The sequence below is a fragment of the Sceloporus undulatus genome, chromosome 1, assembly GCF_019175285.1.
Source record: "Sceloporus undulatus isolate JIND9_A2432 ecotype Alabama chromosome 1, SceUnd_v1.1, whole genome shotgun sequence".
NCBI lineage: Eukaryota > Metazoa > Chordata > Lepidosauria > Squamata > Phrynosomatidae > Sceloporus > Sceloporus undulatus.
This window is the reverse complement of record NC_056522.1, coordinates 76064036-76082924: the sequence shown is the minus strand read 5'-3', so window position 1 is coordinate 76082924 and position 18889 is coordinate 76064036. Positions and strand designations below refer to the sequence as shown.

The 18889-nt window shown below is 37.8% G+C and overlaps 1 protein-coding gene across 8 annotated transcripts in view; it reads right to left on the bottom strand.

Moving 5' to 3' along the window:
• Positions 1-2545: 2545 nt before the first annotated feature.
• PDE10A (phosphodiesterase 10A) overlaps positions 2546-18889 on the bottom strand; it is a 398987-nt gene continuing 382643 nt past the window's right edge. For all 8 annotated transcript variants that reach the window (XM_042479399.1, XM_042479409.1, XM_042479371.1 and 5 more), the window contains 3 exons: positions 18485-18565; positions 16302-16390; positions 2546-8494 (listed from right to left, as the gene is read on the bottom strand). In XM_042479399.1, coding sequence (XP_042335333.1) covers positions 8380-8494; positions 16302-16390; positions 18485-18565 — 285 coding nt within the window. In that variant the 3' untranslated portion in view covers positions 2546-8379. The remainder of the gene's footprint in view (positions 8495-16301; positions 16391-18484; positions 18566-18889) is intronic.

Genomic DNA, 18889 nt, shown 5'->3' with positions numbered 1-18889 from the left:
TTCCAGACTAACCATCCTGGCCCAGGTTCCCTGATTCCCTCATCCCTCCCGTGGCCCCATCTCATTGATGGTCGAGGATCAACAGAGGGATATCAGGGTTTTAATTGCTGTTTTTATGCTTGATATTGTGTTTTTAATATGTTATACTGTTCAATATTGTCTTAAGGGGGGGAGGGATAAAGTGTTTTTAATTGTTATATTTTATATTTTACTGTTGTCAACCACCCGGATTGGTTTGCCATAGGGCGGTATATAAATAAATATTATTATTATTATTATTATTATTATTATTATTATTATTATTATTATTATTATTTAATCCACTCCCCCCCCCTGCTTCCCAGCTAATTGCTGCTCTGTAGTGTTCATTACTCACTGCAGATTTTGCTAATTGTTTTGAATATGCTCTCTTCTTCCATCAGAAATCAATTTCTTTTAGTAGGAGCAATGTCTTGAATAATAGCTATGCAGTGGTTAGGAAAGTATGATGCCTAGTGACTGAAGATAGTATACAGGCCAAGACACATCTAAATGGAATGAAATTAATATATTTTTAAAACAACTGTGATATGTGCAGTCAGGATTACCTTAATATATGTGATAACTATGTAGGTGTCTAGATTTTACATCTTGGCGCTGTGGTGGAGACAGGCAGGCAGTGTAGAAGTTTGAGCATTGGACTCAAGCGGTATGGAGAATAAAACATATGCACAGAGGCTGAAGGAGCTGGATATGTTCAGCTTGGTGAAGAGAAAATTGAGAAATGACATGATCACACTCTTTAAATACCTCATGGATTCCCACGGGGAAGAGAGTGCAGGCTTGTTCTCTGCTGCATTAAAGGGTAGAACCATGTCTGATGATTATAAGTTACAGGAGGGTCAGTTTTGATTAGAAAGAACATTAAAAAAACTTCTTGACAGTGAAAGCAGTTTGACCATGGAATCAAATGCCTAGACAGGTAGTGGGGTCTCCTTCTCTGGCCGTTTTCAAAAAGGGGCTGGACAGCTACCTGTTGGGGATGCTCTAGCTGGAGATCTAATGTCAGCAGGGTGTTGGACCAGATGGCCCATAGGATCCCTTCCAACCATATGATTCCATGACTGCAATTCTGGAGACCAGGGTTTGAATCTCCACTTGGCTGTAGAAATTCACCAGTTGCCTTTGCACATGCCACTTCCTCACAGACCTAAAGGAAGGTGATGGCAAAAAAACCCAACAACAACAACAACAACAACAAAACCCTCTTAATAAATCTTGCAAAGAAAACTCTCTGAAACAGACTGTGGGGGGAGAAGACAAGTCTGTCATGCACATGGAAATCAACATGCAGTTCTGAAAGAAGCCCCAAAAGAAGCCTGTATAGGCCCTAGTGAATAATGAGAAAAGTGGAGAGTTGTTTGGATAAACTTTGTTTTCAGAAAAAAAGGTTAGAAGAGAATGGGTTATAAAAAATAGACTAACTTTGGCCTGTTCCGCATGGGTGGAAAGTACGTGTGTGGCACGTAGTAGGGTTAGAAAGGGGTGTCCTTTCCGGACGCCCCTAATCCTAGTACATGCCGAGCATGTACAAAATGGCGGCACCCGTTCTACATGGGCACTGCCATTTTGACATAGCGGACGCTTAGCATCCACACTTTTAGGCACCATTATGACACCACAAGTGCACCATTGGCACCTTGTGGCTTCATAAGGGCACCGCAAGAAGCTGCATTTTGCAGCTTTTGTTGCGTGGAGTCACGCGGTTTGGTCACTGGGACTCCTCCACGCAGCAAATGACAGCGCTGGCAGGCTGTCCTTTTTGGGTGGTCTGTAAAGCGCTTTTGTGTGTGTGTGTGTGTACATGCACACACACACTCCTTTAAATCACCTGTCAACTACTGGTGACCCCATTAATTTTTCATAGGGTTTTCCTCCAAAGAATATACATAAGAGGTTTGCCAGTTCCTTCCTCTGAAATATAACCCAAATCATTGGGTATTCATTGGTAGTCTCACATTGAAGCACTTGCCAGGACTGCTCCTACTTAGCTTCCATGATTGGGCAGGATAAAGATGCCTTTAGAGTATTTAGGTTTCAATGTAACCAAAAATCTATCTTTTGACCACTGTTTGAAACAAACAGAATTCCAAAAATTGCAACAAAAATGTTTTTCTACAAATTAAACTATAGTCTAAATGCAATGGGGATGTCTTGCTGACACAACCGCTTCTCTCAGCAGAATCAGGAGAAAGGCAATCTCCTTTTCCCACCACAACACCCCAAACATCTGCACCGGAAAGATAGGAAACATTTCTGGAGATATTTTTGTTTAGTAAGGGGAGGGGAAGAAAGTCCTTGCCAGTGTAACATTAGATTCAGACCACTGACATTTCTCTTGGGTTAGAACTAAAAATGACACCTAAGACTGATTTGTGTAGTGCACTTCTGCCATGCACCATTATCAAATTGTTTGTATGGACACACACACACACACACACACACTCCAGAGATGGTACCAAAATAAATACAAAGATTTTTTTTAAAAAAAATCTGTATTCTGCAATATTCACAATGTATGTGCATCTATACGTATGTATAATTGATTTAAAATTATGAACAATTCTAAATATTCTGTGTATCATACATATATTTATATGTATAATTACATATCCACAGAAGATGCTTTCTTGTACTACAGCCAGCTGTTAAAGCAGAAACAGGTTTCACAATAGGACCCGCAGATTTGCACATGTTCTGGCTGCTTGGGTTTGTCAATTTATTTACATCATACCTAGACCATTATAAGTGATTTTATGTTCCATTGTACAAACATAATAGTAAACAGCCAGGTCTTTTTTTACAAAATATAAAGACTTCAAATGAATACATGAAAAAATTACATATCATGTACATTATTTATAATTTATAAATGCAGAGTTAAGTCCTCTTTAAATTATTGCACTTGCATTATTTCTTTTTACACAAAGTCTTCTCAACATCTCTCCGCAACTCCATAGATATACTAACTTCAGATCATGTTGCCTTGGAGTTACCTCTTCCCAGAATAACCTACTAGAATGTGGATGCACATGGGCCAAAACTACAGACTGGTTAAATTATTAATGTTTTGAGGGCATGATAGACTAAATACCCATATTACAATTGAACACAGTTTTTGGTCAACAAGAAAAATGTTTAAAAGAATACAAGTGTGATGTGCCTTTCCTAGTATAGAAGGCCCATAATCTGAGATTCCTGCCACTAGGTAAGAATTTAACTCTTGTCTACATATCAAAAGCATCTGCCTTACAAGTGGCACAACATGGAGATTGTACCATAATGTTTTTTATCTTTCCTCATAGAAGTCTGACCTCAATGGACAATCACAAGCCTTCTATTCTTTGTAGTGTTAGTACTGACTGAGCAAGTGAGTCATGTTAACACTACCCACAGAATATAAAAGTTTCTGTCTACGTAAGCCATAGAAAAGTGTATCATTGTGTCACTTAGTGCCACACGTCATGCCCTGCCACATTATTTGTATCTTTTAGAATATGTTCTCTTATTTTAAAAATACTAGTATTCTACTCATTGATACTTTCTGTGAGTATGCCTTATAGAACAACTGAATAATTACAGCAGAATATTGCCAACAATTAAAAAAAAATCTTTAGAACAGTGCCATTACCACTGATCAAAATCTCTGCTCAAAATATCAGTTTGCCCTGTACTATTTCAACAGTCTGTTTACATGTTACTTGGCTTCTGCCTATGACCACCTCAGGAGCAGGCCTTTACATCATACAACCTCTGTCCTCTTTCCTCAATATGGTTAGATAAGGTTCTGTATTACATCACAGGCTGTCCCTAGTTCAAGCGTTCATTTCTATCCACAATGAGGGAAACAACCAAGGAATGAAGAAGTGTGCAAGCTGGAGGCCCATTTCAATTTCTGTCTAAAGCTAAATAAGAAATGAATCTGTGTTTTGTTTTGAAAAAAAACCTTTCCCCTTTTGCAAAAGAAGTGAAATATACTTGAACAAACATTCCCTTTGTCATTATTGGAAACAAAGATCTATAGTTATGCAACTGTTCTGAAGATTTTCTGTACGAAAAAAGATCCATTTCATTTTTTGTTTGTTTACGGAAGTGTATGTATTTGTGTTTGTGTATTTTCTTTTGCATGCTGCACTTTTTAAAAAAATTAATCATATTCCCAAATGGCATCTGAACACAAATGTTCATGCTAAAAGCTGCTTTTCTAGTTATCATGAAATACATTTTTAAAAAAATCATTTTCAAGTTTCAGTATTTGGGAACCAAGAGATTACACAACAGTAGCATTTGTGGCTTGTAATCTTTTCTCAAAGAACTTGTGTAACTTTTATTTCAAACCATACCGATAACATTTTTGGGGGCAACAACTTAAGAATTACAAGATATGCTTGTTTATATCAAAATCCCAGGAGTGAGAAATATATGTACCTATTTAAACAGGAAACATATAGCTCTCATATAATACTGTTCTGTCTTACTGGCTCCCATGGTGAATCTGCCGAGGATTTTATTCTGAACACTATAAGGAGCTATCCAAGGCACTGAAGCTATTTTGAGATATTGTCCAGGAGCTTGGATAGCCACCTTACAATGTAGAGTAAAAGCTGGAGATTATTTGCCACCCATCTGACTGGGAAGCCACCAGTCATACAGCTTACTTCTGATATGATTTTACATTGTAAAAAGAAATAATGTGTCAACTCAGGGATTAATCAAATGGTGAAAATAATCCAGGTAGAATGCGGATTGAATCTTTGTTGTTCACATGCATTTCAAATGCACTCAAGTAAGTTTGAGGAAGGGGACTCCCCAAAAACCCACTTAACCTTCATCGATCTCAAGGGGTTTTCTGAATATACATAAAGTATTTGCATTGTCAGCTGTGTGAATGGGAATAGACCCATGATAAACCAGGATAAAACTCTGCATGCCTGGAATGTGATTTGAATACATCCATATCAACTCCATCTTTATTCAAGTACTGACACATGTGAGTAACAGAACTCACAGAAACACATAGATGTGGCTTTGATTTTAAAAAACAGTGTGAACAACAAAACCAGAATGCATGAGTGAGTTTATTCAGATAGTTGTGCTAAAAAGTCTGAATAATCCCTCAGTGAAGATATGAGTTTGAAGAAAGGAGAGCAATGAACTGAAACTCTTTACTGCTTGTTCAAACTGTCAGCAGCAAACATGTGTAAAGCACTCTGGCTAATCATCTAGATCATGGGTGGGGAACCTATAGCCTTCTGGATTCTGACAAACTACAGTTCCCATTATGCCTCACCACCAGCCAAGCTGAAGGAAGTTTTAGCCAGGTGATATGTAATATCACCATAAGGAGCAGAACTACAACCAAGCCCTCATGAGCCTGGCTAAAACTTACTTAAGCTTGGCTGGTGATGAGACACGATAGGAATGGTAGCTTGTCAGAACCTGGAGGCCACAGGTTCCCCTGATGTGATTCAATAATTCATGCAATCAGTTCATATATGAGAGCAGCCCATTTTTGGTTAAGTGTGACAATACTTTCAGTGAGGTCAAACTCACTTGTAGATGACTGTGTGTAAACCCCAAACATACCAGGCAACACCAACGCACCATGATCAGGTAGGTAGACAGGCATCTTCTTATGTTACTGGCACCATACTGGAAACAGCTCTTCAATAATATCTTTTTTGCAGTTTCATCAGCTCTTTCATTTTTCTCAATGTATACACACTTTGCACTGGGATGCTTTGGATTATCATCATCATCATCATCATCATCATCATTATTTACATATGGGTAGTTACCCAGATAAACCAAATCAAAACATATTTGATGTAGTTCTTTTTTAATACTCAACTTGGTTCTGTTGGGTAGCGATACCCACATATAGCTATGAGAATGATTCAAGTGAAGAGATGGAAAGTAATTAGGGCAATGAAGACAACTGGACCACTTCAAGGCCCTAGGTCTTTCAAAAAGGCCCAGAAGATCACAAATTTAAAAATACAAAATATATTTATGGAAAGATTTCAAGTATATTACTGCAGTTATATTTCTTAACAGACAGTGTACAAACCTGTAACAATATGTGCTCCACTATAAACTAAGGCAAAGCTCTTTGAGGATCCAGCCAGTAAAATATTTTCTTTTAGAAAAGGGTAACTATTTGGGGCTGATAGGATCTTATGAATATTGTACCAATAGTATGGCCTGTTAGTATCTGGAACAAGAATTAATAAATCAGATAAGAATTTTAAAACAGTTGATTGACCCAATCCATCACAGGTTGGAGGTGTAGAGAGAGGTGTGTGTGTGTGTGTGAGACAGAGAGAGAGCGCAAGAGAGCACAAGTACAAAAAGCTGGTTGCACTGAATGGAAGATGTACTGATTCTAATATGCTTTCAATAACTCAACCATCATGCCCATTAGTGATCTTTCACAGTAACGATATCAAAGGTTAATTCAGAGAATTACACAAATTCCGGTGACAGAAATAATCTTGGTGCATCACCCAATTTAAGAGTTCATAACTTCTCTGGTAGATATCAACTAGTATATATTCTCATAGTCATGTTTTGTACATGTCTATACTCTTGAGATTATACCTAAGTAACAAGAAAAGCAGCCTTTTACACCCAAGTGAGAAGAAAAAGCAGTGTTCCCAATACTTTCTCATAGGCTTCTCTAATGTTCAGCATTCATATGAAGTGGTCGGTCACAATCATGTCTACTCCTGGCTGTACCTCACCAGATTATGGACCCAGCATGTGTTGAGCACAATGTTGCCATGAAGGAATCCAATGTGCACAGGCTACATCATATTATGGCGTGTTAGGACACAGGCAAAGATTGTGCACATCAGACCTATACATTGTAATTTTTCTATTTGTACATCCATTTAAATGTTACATCCATTAAACAGTTGGCAGTTTCATCCTAGAGGACATTATAAATGTACTTTGTTACTGCTCATAAACTCAGCACAAATTTGGGGGGGAAAGATGAAAGAGAAAGGGCAAAGAAAAAGGTATCCATTCAAGTCAACAGCAAAACTCACACTGAGGTCAGTGGTGCTAGGATTAAACCCCATGGCTTAGTTATTCACCTTATAAAAACATATTAAGGTTAAAATATTTGCACTAGATCTAAAACTCAGTTCTGCAAAGAGGTATACACATGCTTTAAATAATGTAATTGTTTGCAGAATCAGGGCCCAAGTCAAAACAGATCTGCAGTTCACAGTATTCAAGTGCAATGTTTTCCAAACGAGCAGTCTTGTTCAGCAGGCAGTCTGCTTACAAGACAAAACAACAGTACACTTTAAAGTAAACTTCCCAATTGTTAGGAGGGAAGGGCAAAACAGAATGCACACTACTGAGCAATTTAATAGCTGGGGAGAATATCCACTTCATTTATTGTGAAGTCACTGCTATGTTCTATTGAACATGACATTGTTTTGAATGTCCTATTTTTATGGGATAGCTGGGATTGGAGGCCAGTTTCTCTAAGGTTTCCTATAAAATAAATTGGTTGGTTTGTCCACCTGCCAGATCTTTGAAGCTATGATTTGACATTCAGTCCACTGCTGTTACTAATGTCAGCAGGAAGGCCCTCAGCTACTTGGTGGGATATGTATAATGTCTTCTGACCAGAGGTAAATTTTCCATTATTTCCAGTGTAGAAATGGATACATTTGGCAGCTTAAGAAATCATTTTTAAAAATTACACATTATATTCTTTCAAATATCTGACATGTGCAATAGAGAAGTTGTCCTGTGATGTTATTAAAATAATTTTGGAGCACTGTATTTAGAAGTTAATTTCCCCATTTGCAGCAAGATGAATTCAAGTACTGTAAACTCAATTATAGTTTCATCTCCAGAGTGTTTCTTCTGGAGTTTGAACTGATTACATAAAGATCTGACAAAAAAATTCACAATAGCAATGTGGTGATCTCCTATTTATAGCCCAAAATGCCTTCAATGGAACTGGTATCAAAGCCAGACACAGTATAGTGAAGTAAAAGTACCATTGAACCCTGCTCCCAGCAGAAGACACCGTTGAAAAGCAGCCTTTAAGATCTGCTTTCTCTATTTAACGATTTTTACATTAAGGCCTCAGCAAGTAGCCCATAAGAAAGAAGCAAGGGTTTTTTAAAATATATTTACAAGCTAAAGATTTGCTTCCATAGCTGATTCTGAAATGGCTGAATTGTCATTCAGTCTCTCTGTTCGCACTGTATCACTGAAGAATGCTGCACAGTCTTCCCAGTTAATATTTGGAGTGTTTATAATTTTCAATGCCTAAAAAGGGAAAGGGAACTTAAATAATTCTTAAAATGTTGATCAATCATCAATCTTCACAGGAGGTGAATCTGATTCAGTGCTATTTGGTGGGGAGGGTATCCATCCATGAGCTTCTTCTCCACGTATCACTTTTTCCCATTGTTTGAGATTTTCCCTAAAGAGGCAAAAAGAGCCAAGCAATATTCAACATGAGTCTCTTTTCAAAATAAGATATCCAAGGATTGGTACAAGATTACTAAAATTAAGAATATTTAATAGAGATCAGTGTCTCTTGTTTACATTAATCGGTTTCTTAAATTTTCTGAATGAGAAGTTGTACTTACCCTGAAAGGTCATACTGGGATAGCATGAGGTGCAATTCACTGTTCTTAGGGTTTAACCCTATGCATCATCCGCAGGGCAGGAGTCAATGTTCCTTTCAGGTTTTTTTTTTTCCTGTTTGGACTCCTAACCCCCTTCTCTGACAGTTACTTTACCTAGCTCTGATGTCTTATCACTAAGTTTATTTTTATTGCTGTTCCTTTCCAGTAATTATTATTCACTTCAAGACAGGGAAGATGTGGATTGCTTCTCCTGCCATCCCAGAATGACCCTTCATGGTAAGTACACTTCTCATTCTTGGGATGGCAGGCAGAGCAATACACTCTACTTGTGATGTATCCAAGCCCTTTTCTTTTTTGGGTGGGCCATCACTCCATTACTTATCAACTACTGCTTGCAATACTCTGTGAATAAATGCTCCTGACTTGAACCTGTCTAGCTTGTAATGTTTTATAAATGTGGTTGGTTCTTTCCATCCTGCTGCATCACATATATCTTGCAAAGAAGCTGATACTGCATACGCTGTTGTAGTTGCCATCAATCTTGTAGAATGGGGTCATACATTCTGCGGCCTCACTTTTCCTTGTAAGTCGTAACACATCAAAATACATGCTTTTATCAATCATGCCAGTGTACTTTTAGATGCCTTGTGTCCTAATATTCCTAGGATTAAATGATACAAATAAGGCCCTCCATCTGTCTAATTGTATCTGTTTTTCTCTTGTAGATTTCTTCTGCTTGTTTTACATCTAAGATGTGCCACTGTTGCTTTTTTCTGATGTTGTGGTACTGGGCAGAAAGTCAGTAAGTAGATGTTTTCATTGTAGCATGCTTTTCTGACGTACCTTGGTAGAAAAAAATGCATCCATTGGCAGTACAGTGGGCCCTTCCCTTATGTGGGGATCCGTTCTGGATCCCTCAGTGTAAGGGAAATCAGTGTATGCTGGAGCCCCATTTGAAGTAATGGGGCTCATGCCCGCAGTGTGCTGCAGCGCGGCAGCATGCACACGGCCCATTAGTTCTTATGGGGCGCATGAAGGGCTGTTCCAGCGTATATGTTGCGCTCTCGTAAAACATAGGTGCCCTGTACTAATCTATCATCTTTAAATCTACGTAGGTTTGGTAGTATTGATAATGCAGCCAATTCTGATATTCTCCTCGCTGAAGTGATTGCTACTAAGAAATGCACCTTGAATGATAGATGTTTTAAGGATGGATTATCATGTGATGGCTCAAAAGGAGTCTTAATCAATCTGTTCAGGACTACATTCAAATCCCATGATGAAATCCTGTGTTTTGTTGGGAAAGTTGTTATATTTGCTCATCTTATAAATCTCTGAACATGCTCTGAACAAAGCCTTTCTTTTCCAAATTTCAGCACTACTACCAAAGCTGGTATTTTTCTTCTCAGAGTGTTTGGCCTAATCTCTTATTTACCAGTAAGCTATTTTGCATGAATTTTAAAACATGCTTTATCTCTATGTTTTAAATCTCAACCTTTTCTTCCTTGCACCAATCTGTAAATGTATTCCAAGTTCTGCTGTATATTTTTTGGGTAGATATCTGTCTTGACACAAGAATAGTTTCAATTACTTGTGGCATGTATCCACTTTCTTCCAGTTTTAGCCTCTCAATTCCCATGCAGTCAGTTGAAACCATTCAGGAATTGAGTGCCAAACTGTACCCTGAGTTAACAAAACTGGACTTTATGTGAGTTTTACAGGCTGACTGATCAACAGTTGTCTGATCAATGGATACCATGGTCTTCTCAACCAATTTGGTGCTACTAGAATTTCATTGAGAACTTTTTGTATGATTTTTACTGGAGGAAAAGCATATAATATTCCTTTTGGCCACTGATGTGGAATGCATCCACTCCTTCTGCTTTATAGTCTTTCTCTATCACATAATGTCTCTGCAGTCTGTGATTCCTTCATGATGCAAATAGATCTATCTTGAAAGGTCTGAATATTCTGTTCAGTGTGTTGAATTCCTCCAGATACAATGTACATTCCCCTGGATGGATCTGGTGTCATCTTAAATAATCCACTGTTTTGTTGAATTTCCCTTTCAAGTACATGGTGGTTATGGACTTGACATGGCGTTCTGCCCAATTCAACAGTCTTGTTGCTTCTAACATTAGATTCCATGAATGTAAACCTTGTTTGTTTATATAGGAATGTGGGATTTTGTTTCCTTTATCTCTTCCACAGTAGGAATGAACTGTCATATTGTCCGTTACTATTAGTACACCTAATAGTCCAGTACTATTAGTACTTCTTTCTGAGTAGTGCCAATCTTACCACCTTCATTTCCAAATAATTTATGTTTTGTCTTTTGTCTGCTACTGTTCATGTTCCCTGTGTGGTGAGGAGACAGCAGTGTGATCCCCACCCTTTCAAACTTGCATCTGTTGTTATTTTCATTTGATCCTTCATCATGCATGGATTTCCCCTCTTCAAGCTATTGTTGAGTATCCATCATTTTAAACGCTGTCTTACTGTTTGTAGTATCTGTATAATGTGACGGGCTTTTCTCCCAATGTCTTGTTAATATGGATGTAGAAGAACTTGCAAAGACCTGGAGTGGTGTTGCCCCCAAGATACCAGGTATATGATGGATATCAATAGTCCCATAACTTTGGCTAAACACATTAGATCTGCTTTGTTTGATCTTATTAGTACTGATAATATTTTTGTATGTTCCATTGTCTGTCCTGTAACAAACTCATACTTTCTCTTTCTGTGTCTAGCTCCATTCCTAAGTGTTTTAATTTTCTTGTTAGTGTCAGATAGCTCTTTTTGTAATTTAATAATAAGCCTTATCTTTCTAGTGTCTGTATTGTTAATTTCACATCTCCTTGTATTTTTCCCATTGTATTTGCTTTTAATAATACACCATCCAAATATGGATAGATCTGCACTCCTTTTCCCCTCAGGTATGCTGTTGTTGGAATTAGAATTTTTGTGAACAGCCAACGTGCCTATGCCAGGCCAAACAGTAGTGCTCTGAACTGGTAATATCTGTTTTGGTACACAAATCTGAGATACTTTCAGCTTTGTATAGTCATCGGCACATGAATAAGCATCTTTCAGGTCAATGGAAATAATCAGGTCCTGTTTTCTCAGATTTTCTTTGATTATCTGCAGTGTTTCCATTTTGAACTTGAAGTATTTCATATAACTGTTGAGACACTTCAAGTTCAGTACCAGACAGTAACCGCCACTGTTTTTGGGTACTGTGAAAAAAATTCAGTATACCCCTATAAACCTCTGATCTTTTGGTACCTCTTCTATTGGTTGTATACTTAACAAATGTTTTATCTCATTTTGTACTATTTTTTTCTTTTTCTTTTTGTCTTTCAGTACTGGTGAAGGAAGGTACTATGCCTTTGGCTTTTCTTCAAATAATATGTGGTGTCCTAATGTTACTACTTGTAATACCCATAAGTCTGTTGTTATTTCTGGCCAAATGTTTCCATAGTTTAATAATCTCCTCCTACCACAGAGTACCCCTTATGTCAATATTGTGGTCTTCCTCGTTTTGTGGTGTTGTTTGTTGAACTTGTCTGTTTTGGAATTTTTGTTTCCCCTATCCTATCTATGGATGGTACCATAGTTGTCTTTGTGACCTGAATTCTGCTTGTCTGACCAGTCCTCTTCCTCCTTGAGAGGAACTGTATGTACCGTATGAGTTTCTGTATTGTTTTTTGTCCATCCTTTTTCTTTGCAATATTGACATAATCTGCTTTTTTCTTTACTTTCTATCAGTACTTTAGCCAATGTTTTTTCTCCAAATAGCAGTGCCCCTGTGAATGAAACATAGGCCAAATTATCCCTAGATTTCTGATCTACTTCCCAGTGTTTTAGCCATAGGGAACATCTTGCTATTATCATTGCATTAATCGTTCTTGCTGAAAAAGCGGTTGAATCATGACCTGTGTCCACTACATATTGTAGTGCTCTAGTCACCCATTCTTGTGCCTTATGTAATGTGGTGACATCTAATTCCTCTGCACATTGAATCTCCGATATCTATAAAACTGCTGCCCTAACTAATATGGATGCTGCTATTGATGCACACACGGCAATGACTATGCTGTCATGTGCTTTTCTCAGAGCAGAATCAGCTCTTATCTCATCTAATTCTTTTAATGTAGCATCCCCTTCTGATGTGGTTATGGCTTCCGACACTAAGGCTGTAATTGGACCATCCATTAATGGGACTTTTAGCACCTCCATTGAATCTTTCTCAAATGTATATAACTTCTGACTGTAGGTGACATATTTCTTTGTGTGTAAAGGTGATTTCCATTCTATTTCAATCAAGTCTTAAATATTTCTGGCACTGGAATAATCTCTCCTTGTGGTATCTGGGTTTTTTTTATTACTAATGCTATCTTTCTCTCCTTCACTCTATTTTCCTTCAACTGTGCTTCTTTCATGTCCTCTTGTAATCCTAAGGTTATTAACACTTTCTTTAGCATACTTCTAAATTTGTCTGTTTGAAATAATCTTTCTGGTACCATCTCTTCCTCTTGTTCGAATTCAGATGAATCATATTGCTCTATTTCCTCCAGTTCTACTTCATCTATTGACATGACTTCTTCTGAGATGTCCTGTGTTTCCTCCATATGTCTGGTCTTTTTGATACATTTACATGGGATATGTTCTTCCCTATCCTCATTAAATGTGTCATTTGCTTGTCTCTTTTTTGTTTGTCTATATTTATCTCTTTTTGCCCCTTTAACTACTGTGGATGTGTCCATTTTTTTTAATGCTTTGCGCTTTGTATTAAACTGAACTGTTCAGACACCACACTCTCTTTTACCATTTTTTGAATATCTGTTATAAACTGACTTGGTGCATGACTGTCTGCACTTGTAATGTTGGACACATGCGGCTGTTTTTGTGTACGTGACATTTTCCTGGATTCATGTGTCTCATTTGCCCAGGCATTTCTTTAATTAAATTTATAAGAGAATACAATAATTCTTTATTTATTTGGTTTTCTTTGTTGCCCCTTTTGTTGGTGTTCTCTGTTGTTATGTTGGCAGTGTTAATGTCAGAAGACGAATTGCTGCCTGTCTCTTTAATTACTGTCTTTTGTTTTATTTTTTAGGAGCAGCTGCTGTGGATGCCATTACTTGGCTAGCTGCTGAGTCTCCCAAGTTATCTCTACCCCCTCCAGCAGTTACTGGGAGGTCAAAATGTAAGCTCAGACTTCACCTGCCTGATGGTTGCCACTTTCAGAATGAGAAGAAGCTGCTACTTCTGTACAGCTTTTCTCATGTTTAGCCAGGTATGTATCACTCTGTTTGTCATACATCTCATCGTTTTTACACTTGTTCGTCATTTTCCTTTGATTTCCAGCAGTATGTGAGGGCAGTAAGCCTGGCATCTACTCAGTCTCATTTCCCCTTATGCAGCAAGTTTGGGTGTCTTCTGTTTCACTCTCACTGGAGCGCAAAAACATTTTCTTTAAATATTTTTAAAGAAATGTTTAGTCTTTAAATGCTTGGCAACGGTCATCTGGTCAGGATGCATTAAGGTTTGTGTTTTTCTTGGCATCAGTATTTCCATCATCATTGTTTTCATTTTTATCTTACTGTCTTTGCTTTCTCCCTTCTTATTTTTTTGTTAATTTAACGTGTTTATCCTCCATTGTTTCCTAAATGTACGGAGAAGGGGTTACCTCTGAGTGGACGGCAAGGCAAGCAATTAAAAATCCATTGGAAAAGGGGGTTAGGAGTCTAAATGGGGGGGGGGATAACTGAAAGGAACATTGACTCCTGCCTTGATGGCATGTGGGGTTAAACCCAAGAACGTTGGATTGCTCCACCTGCCATCCTGAGAATTTGCAAGGGAGACTATAGTTTGAAACCTATCAGGAGATTCAGTCTCATCAAGATTTGAAGCTTATGAAGACAGTCAATCCTGTCACCTCTAATCTAAACTCAAACAGCATATTACATGTATTGATTAGCTAGCCCATGCCTAGTTGTTTGTGTTAACATCACTGCTTTGTGAATGGTCATGGTATTGGATTTAAACCAATTCAAGCTTTAATGACCACTAAGCAGTTCACATTTAGTTAAGACTTCATTTGCAATGATGACTGCATATGAATGGGAGTGAAGATAGGATTAGTACTTCTCTTTATGTGGGGTAGCAATACAGATTTACAAACAAAAACATAGTGGCTCATACTAACCCCAACCCATTTTTTTAAAAAAAAAATTTAGCTCTGGAAACAACTGAGAAGGCGTTTTGTTGAGGCTAGTAAAATCCAAACAAAGACCTTGTCCTGGAAAAGAGACATATTTTGGAAAGGAAAAAAGGAGCCCTGTTATTGCAAGAGCACTGCTTTGGTTGTATTTTGCAAAATTTAAGCCCCCGAAGCCTGGATAGCAATGAAACAGGAACATTTATAAATAATAAAGCAGATATGTTTGTGTACTGCCAAGGGCATAGGTACTGACCTAACTGGCTAAAATGATAGGGAAAAATATGACCTGATACTGAACATAAACCAAGGACTGACTTGTAATGAACCTGACCACAGAGGGTTACTAGTGTCAGATGGCTGTTACACTCAAATGGAAAGCAGCCAAGAAACACTGGCTGTTGAAAGATAGAAGTTAGGGTGACTGAACATCAGCCTCTTAAGTATAAATGTAGTTGTGTATGACAAATTTGAGTGTCAGCTGGTTATTCAGCTCTTGGATAAATATGCTCCAGATGTAATAGAAGTAAGGTTAAGTAGAAGAAAATAAGGCTTCAGCAACAATAATTTTTTAAAAATCACTTTTCAGAAAAGAACATTGGTAACATCTCTATACAGAATAAACACAGAAGCATGAATGAGAAAAATGTGTTAAGCATGTAAAATCAATATTTCATATCTTCAATATCTTCTCTGAAGATGCCAGCCACAGATGCAGGTGAAACGTCAGGAATAAACTCTTCTAGAATACAGCAATATAGCTGGGAAACCCCCCCAAAACTATAATATTTCATATATTTGATACTTCTGCTCATTTGTATTTGTTATTTTTCTTGTGCTCTTGAGGTTTTTTTATAGTTTATATTTTCACTGGATTTAATCTTTTTACAGTTTATTACTTTTTAGCTTTTATATTTCATGAATTTTAACTATTTCTTAAAAAGTCATTCTGAGCTGCCTTGAGCCCTCGAACTGAGAAAAAGATGGCCTATACATAAGTATCATCACCAACATCATCATTATCTCCTGGAAAACCACATATTAACACTCTTTAAAGATTGCAAACATGATAGCAAAAATGAATATTAATATTTAATAACAATTTACTAGCCCTGACAGAAGTCCTTCTCTGTTGCTTCCAGACATAAAGACAACGAACTGGAGAAATAAAGTCACTGTGCAACCTGGTCTCCTTTTGTTATTCCTTTTTAAAAATGGGAGACAGACAAATAAAAATATTTTCCCCTTTCCATTTGCCTAAATAACAAAAAGATAATAATTTTTCATAAGTTGTTTGTACTAGCATTTAAATAAGAACATTTGAACAGAAATAATTGTATAGTTTCACTCTTCATGTAAAAGTAGATAGTACATTAAATTACTGTCAGGTCAAAAAACTATACTGTACTGCTCACCTGCATGCTCGAAGTAGTGGTGATGTGAGAGGGAGAATCTGTGCAAGCGTGGTATAGCATGGCATAGCTACAGCATTGTAGAACCCAATCTAAAGAACAACAGTATAGAAATCACCATAAGGTGCACTGAGTAAATCAAAATGGCAGACAACCAAACAAACCTGGCAGGGGAATTACTGATATACAATTAACTGCTCTCTCCCTCCACTCCCATATATAAGAAATACCAATTTTGTGTCAGGAGTCTTCTTCATTCTTTGTTCTGGATTAAAATAGAATAAATATGATTTTAGAGCCAGTATGGTGTAGTGGCTTGAGCACTGGGCTATAACTGTGAAAACCAGGATTCAGATTCCTGTTCGGCCATGGAAACCCACTGCATGACCTTGGGCAAGTCACATTCTCTCAGCCTCAGGGGAAGGCAAAGGCAAACCCTCTCTGAATAAATCTTGCCAAAAAAAATGATAGAAGTGGGTGGCTGCTTGTCTTCACTCCTCTGGGTTTTCCTGGGTCTGGCAGCCCTTCTGATGTCTGAGCTGGAATAACCATTAGCCTGTAGAAGCCGGTCCAAGTGCTTCAGTTCATCTTCCAAGAAGTGGGGTTCACAGATGCGTTTTGCTCGGTCTACCAGTGTTTTGATTGTGCTTCTTTTTTGTCCCGGGTAATGGTTGGAGTTCTTGTGCAGGCATCGGTCTGTATGTGTGGGTTTTCTGTATACTGTGTGACCCAAACGTTGGTTCAGTTTGCGGATGACTAGGACATCCAAGATGGCAGTGTTCCTTTTCTTTTTCCATAGTGAATTGGATGTTGGGGTGGATGTTGTTCAGATGGTTCAGGAATACAGCCAGGTCTTCCTCTCCATGGCTCCAAATGGTGAAAGTGTCATCCACGTATTGGAACCAAGTTGTGGGCTTTTTCGGTGCTGTTTCCAGGGCTTGCTTTTCAAAGTGTTCCATGTAAAAGTTTGCTATCACAGGGCTTAGAGGGCTTCCCATTGCTACCCCATCTCTCTGTTCGTAGAATCCATTGTCCCACTGGAAATAGCTTGTGGTGAGGTAATGTGATGTGATGTCTTCTGGAAAATTCTGTCAGATGAGTATCATGGTGTCCATTATGGGGACTTTGGTGAACAGGGAGACATATTAATCAGCTTTGGTCTCCCTGTTCACCAAAGTCCCCATAATGGACAAACCATCCTAGGCATAAAATACTGCTTGAAAACACTGAAATTCTGGACCATGCCAACCACTACCATGTCAGGATGCACAGGGAAGCCATTGAAATCCACAAACACCTGGACAATTTCAACAGGAAAGAGGAATCCCTTAAATTAAACAAGGTTTGGCTACCAGTCCTGAAAGATAGCAAGATAAAGACTCAATAAATGCAAATGAGAAATCCCCCAGGGTCAGGGCTTTCCCAGCAGACAATGAGCACTAATCAAGCAGACATTAATCCTCTTGTGCAGACCCTCACACTCTATATACATGCAAATCCCTCCTGCCTTTCCAGGTCACACAATACAGTGGGCCCTTGTTATACACTGGGGTTTGGTTCCAAGATCCCTCATATATAACAAAAACCATGGATGCTCTAGTCCCATTAAACATAATGACATAGCAAAATGGTGTCCCTTATAAAAAATGGAAAATCAAGGTTTGATATTTGAAATTTATACTTTTTTTGAACATTTTCAAACCATGTATGCTTGGATCCGTGTATAAAAAATTCGTGTATAAGAAGGGCCCACTGTATATATAGCCAAATCCTTTCCAGGCAAACATTCTCCGAAGATGCCAGCCACAGATGCTGGCAAAATGTCAGGAAGAAACTCTGCTAGAATATGGCCACATAGCCCGAAAAACCCACAAAAACTATGGATGCCGGCCATGAAAGCCTTCGACTTCACATTAGAAATAGTACTGTTATTTAGTTCTTCAGCAGTCTCAGTTATCAATACAGGAGAACCTACAACAGTTACTCTGATCATGTTTCTGTACAGTTTTTGCCTTGGTTTCTCCAACTGCATTCTAATTTACTAGCTTTTATATACAGAGAGAGAGAGAGAGAGAGAGAGAGAGAGAGAGAGAGAATTATAACCGGACTGTTAAAAACAAGAAAGCCAGCAGTATGTAGATATCTGAAAATCTTTATATTATATACATCTAAGATTTTAGACCCACTTGGCCCTGAGGAACTTCATCCTTCTTGTCTCTGTCCATCATAGGAATAGGCTGAATACCTAACTTCTTCATTTCATCACCCTGAAAGAACAGGATGAAATAATATTATTTTTAAAAATTATTAATTATTTATACCCCAAATGTTTCTTATTTATAAAGAGATACATATTTAGAATTTAATACAGTATATTGAAAATAATATGGGGAGAGGGATTCAGATAATGATTTTACAATATGAGAGAAGAATGATTACTGTTTATAACCTAATAATCTAAATTACATATACAGATCATGGCAGAAACTGGGGAAATCACGTATCAGATTTTAAAATTAAACAATTTCTAAATATATAAATGATTTTTAAATAAAAACAAAATCTCTTTGAAAACAATTGCCAGATTTAAA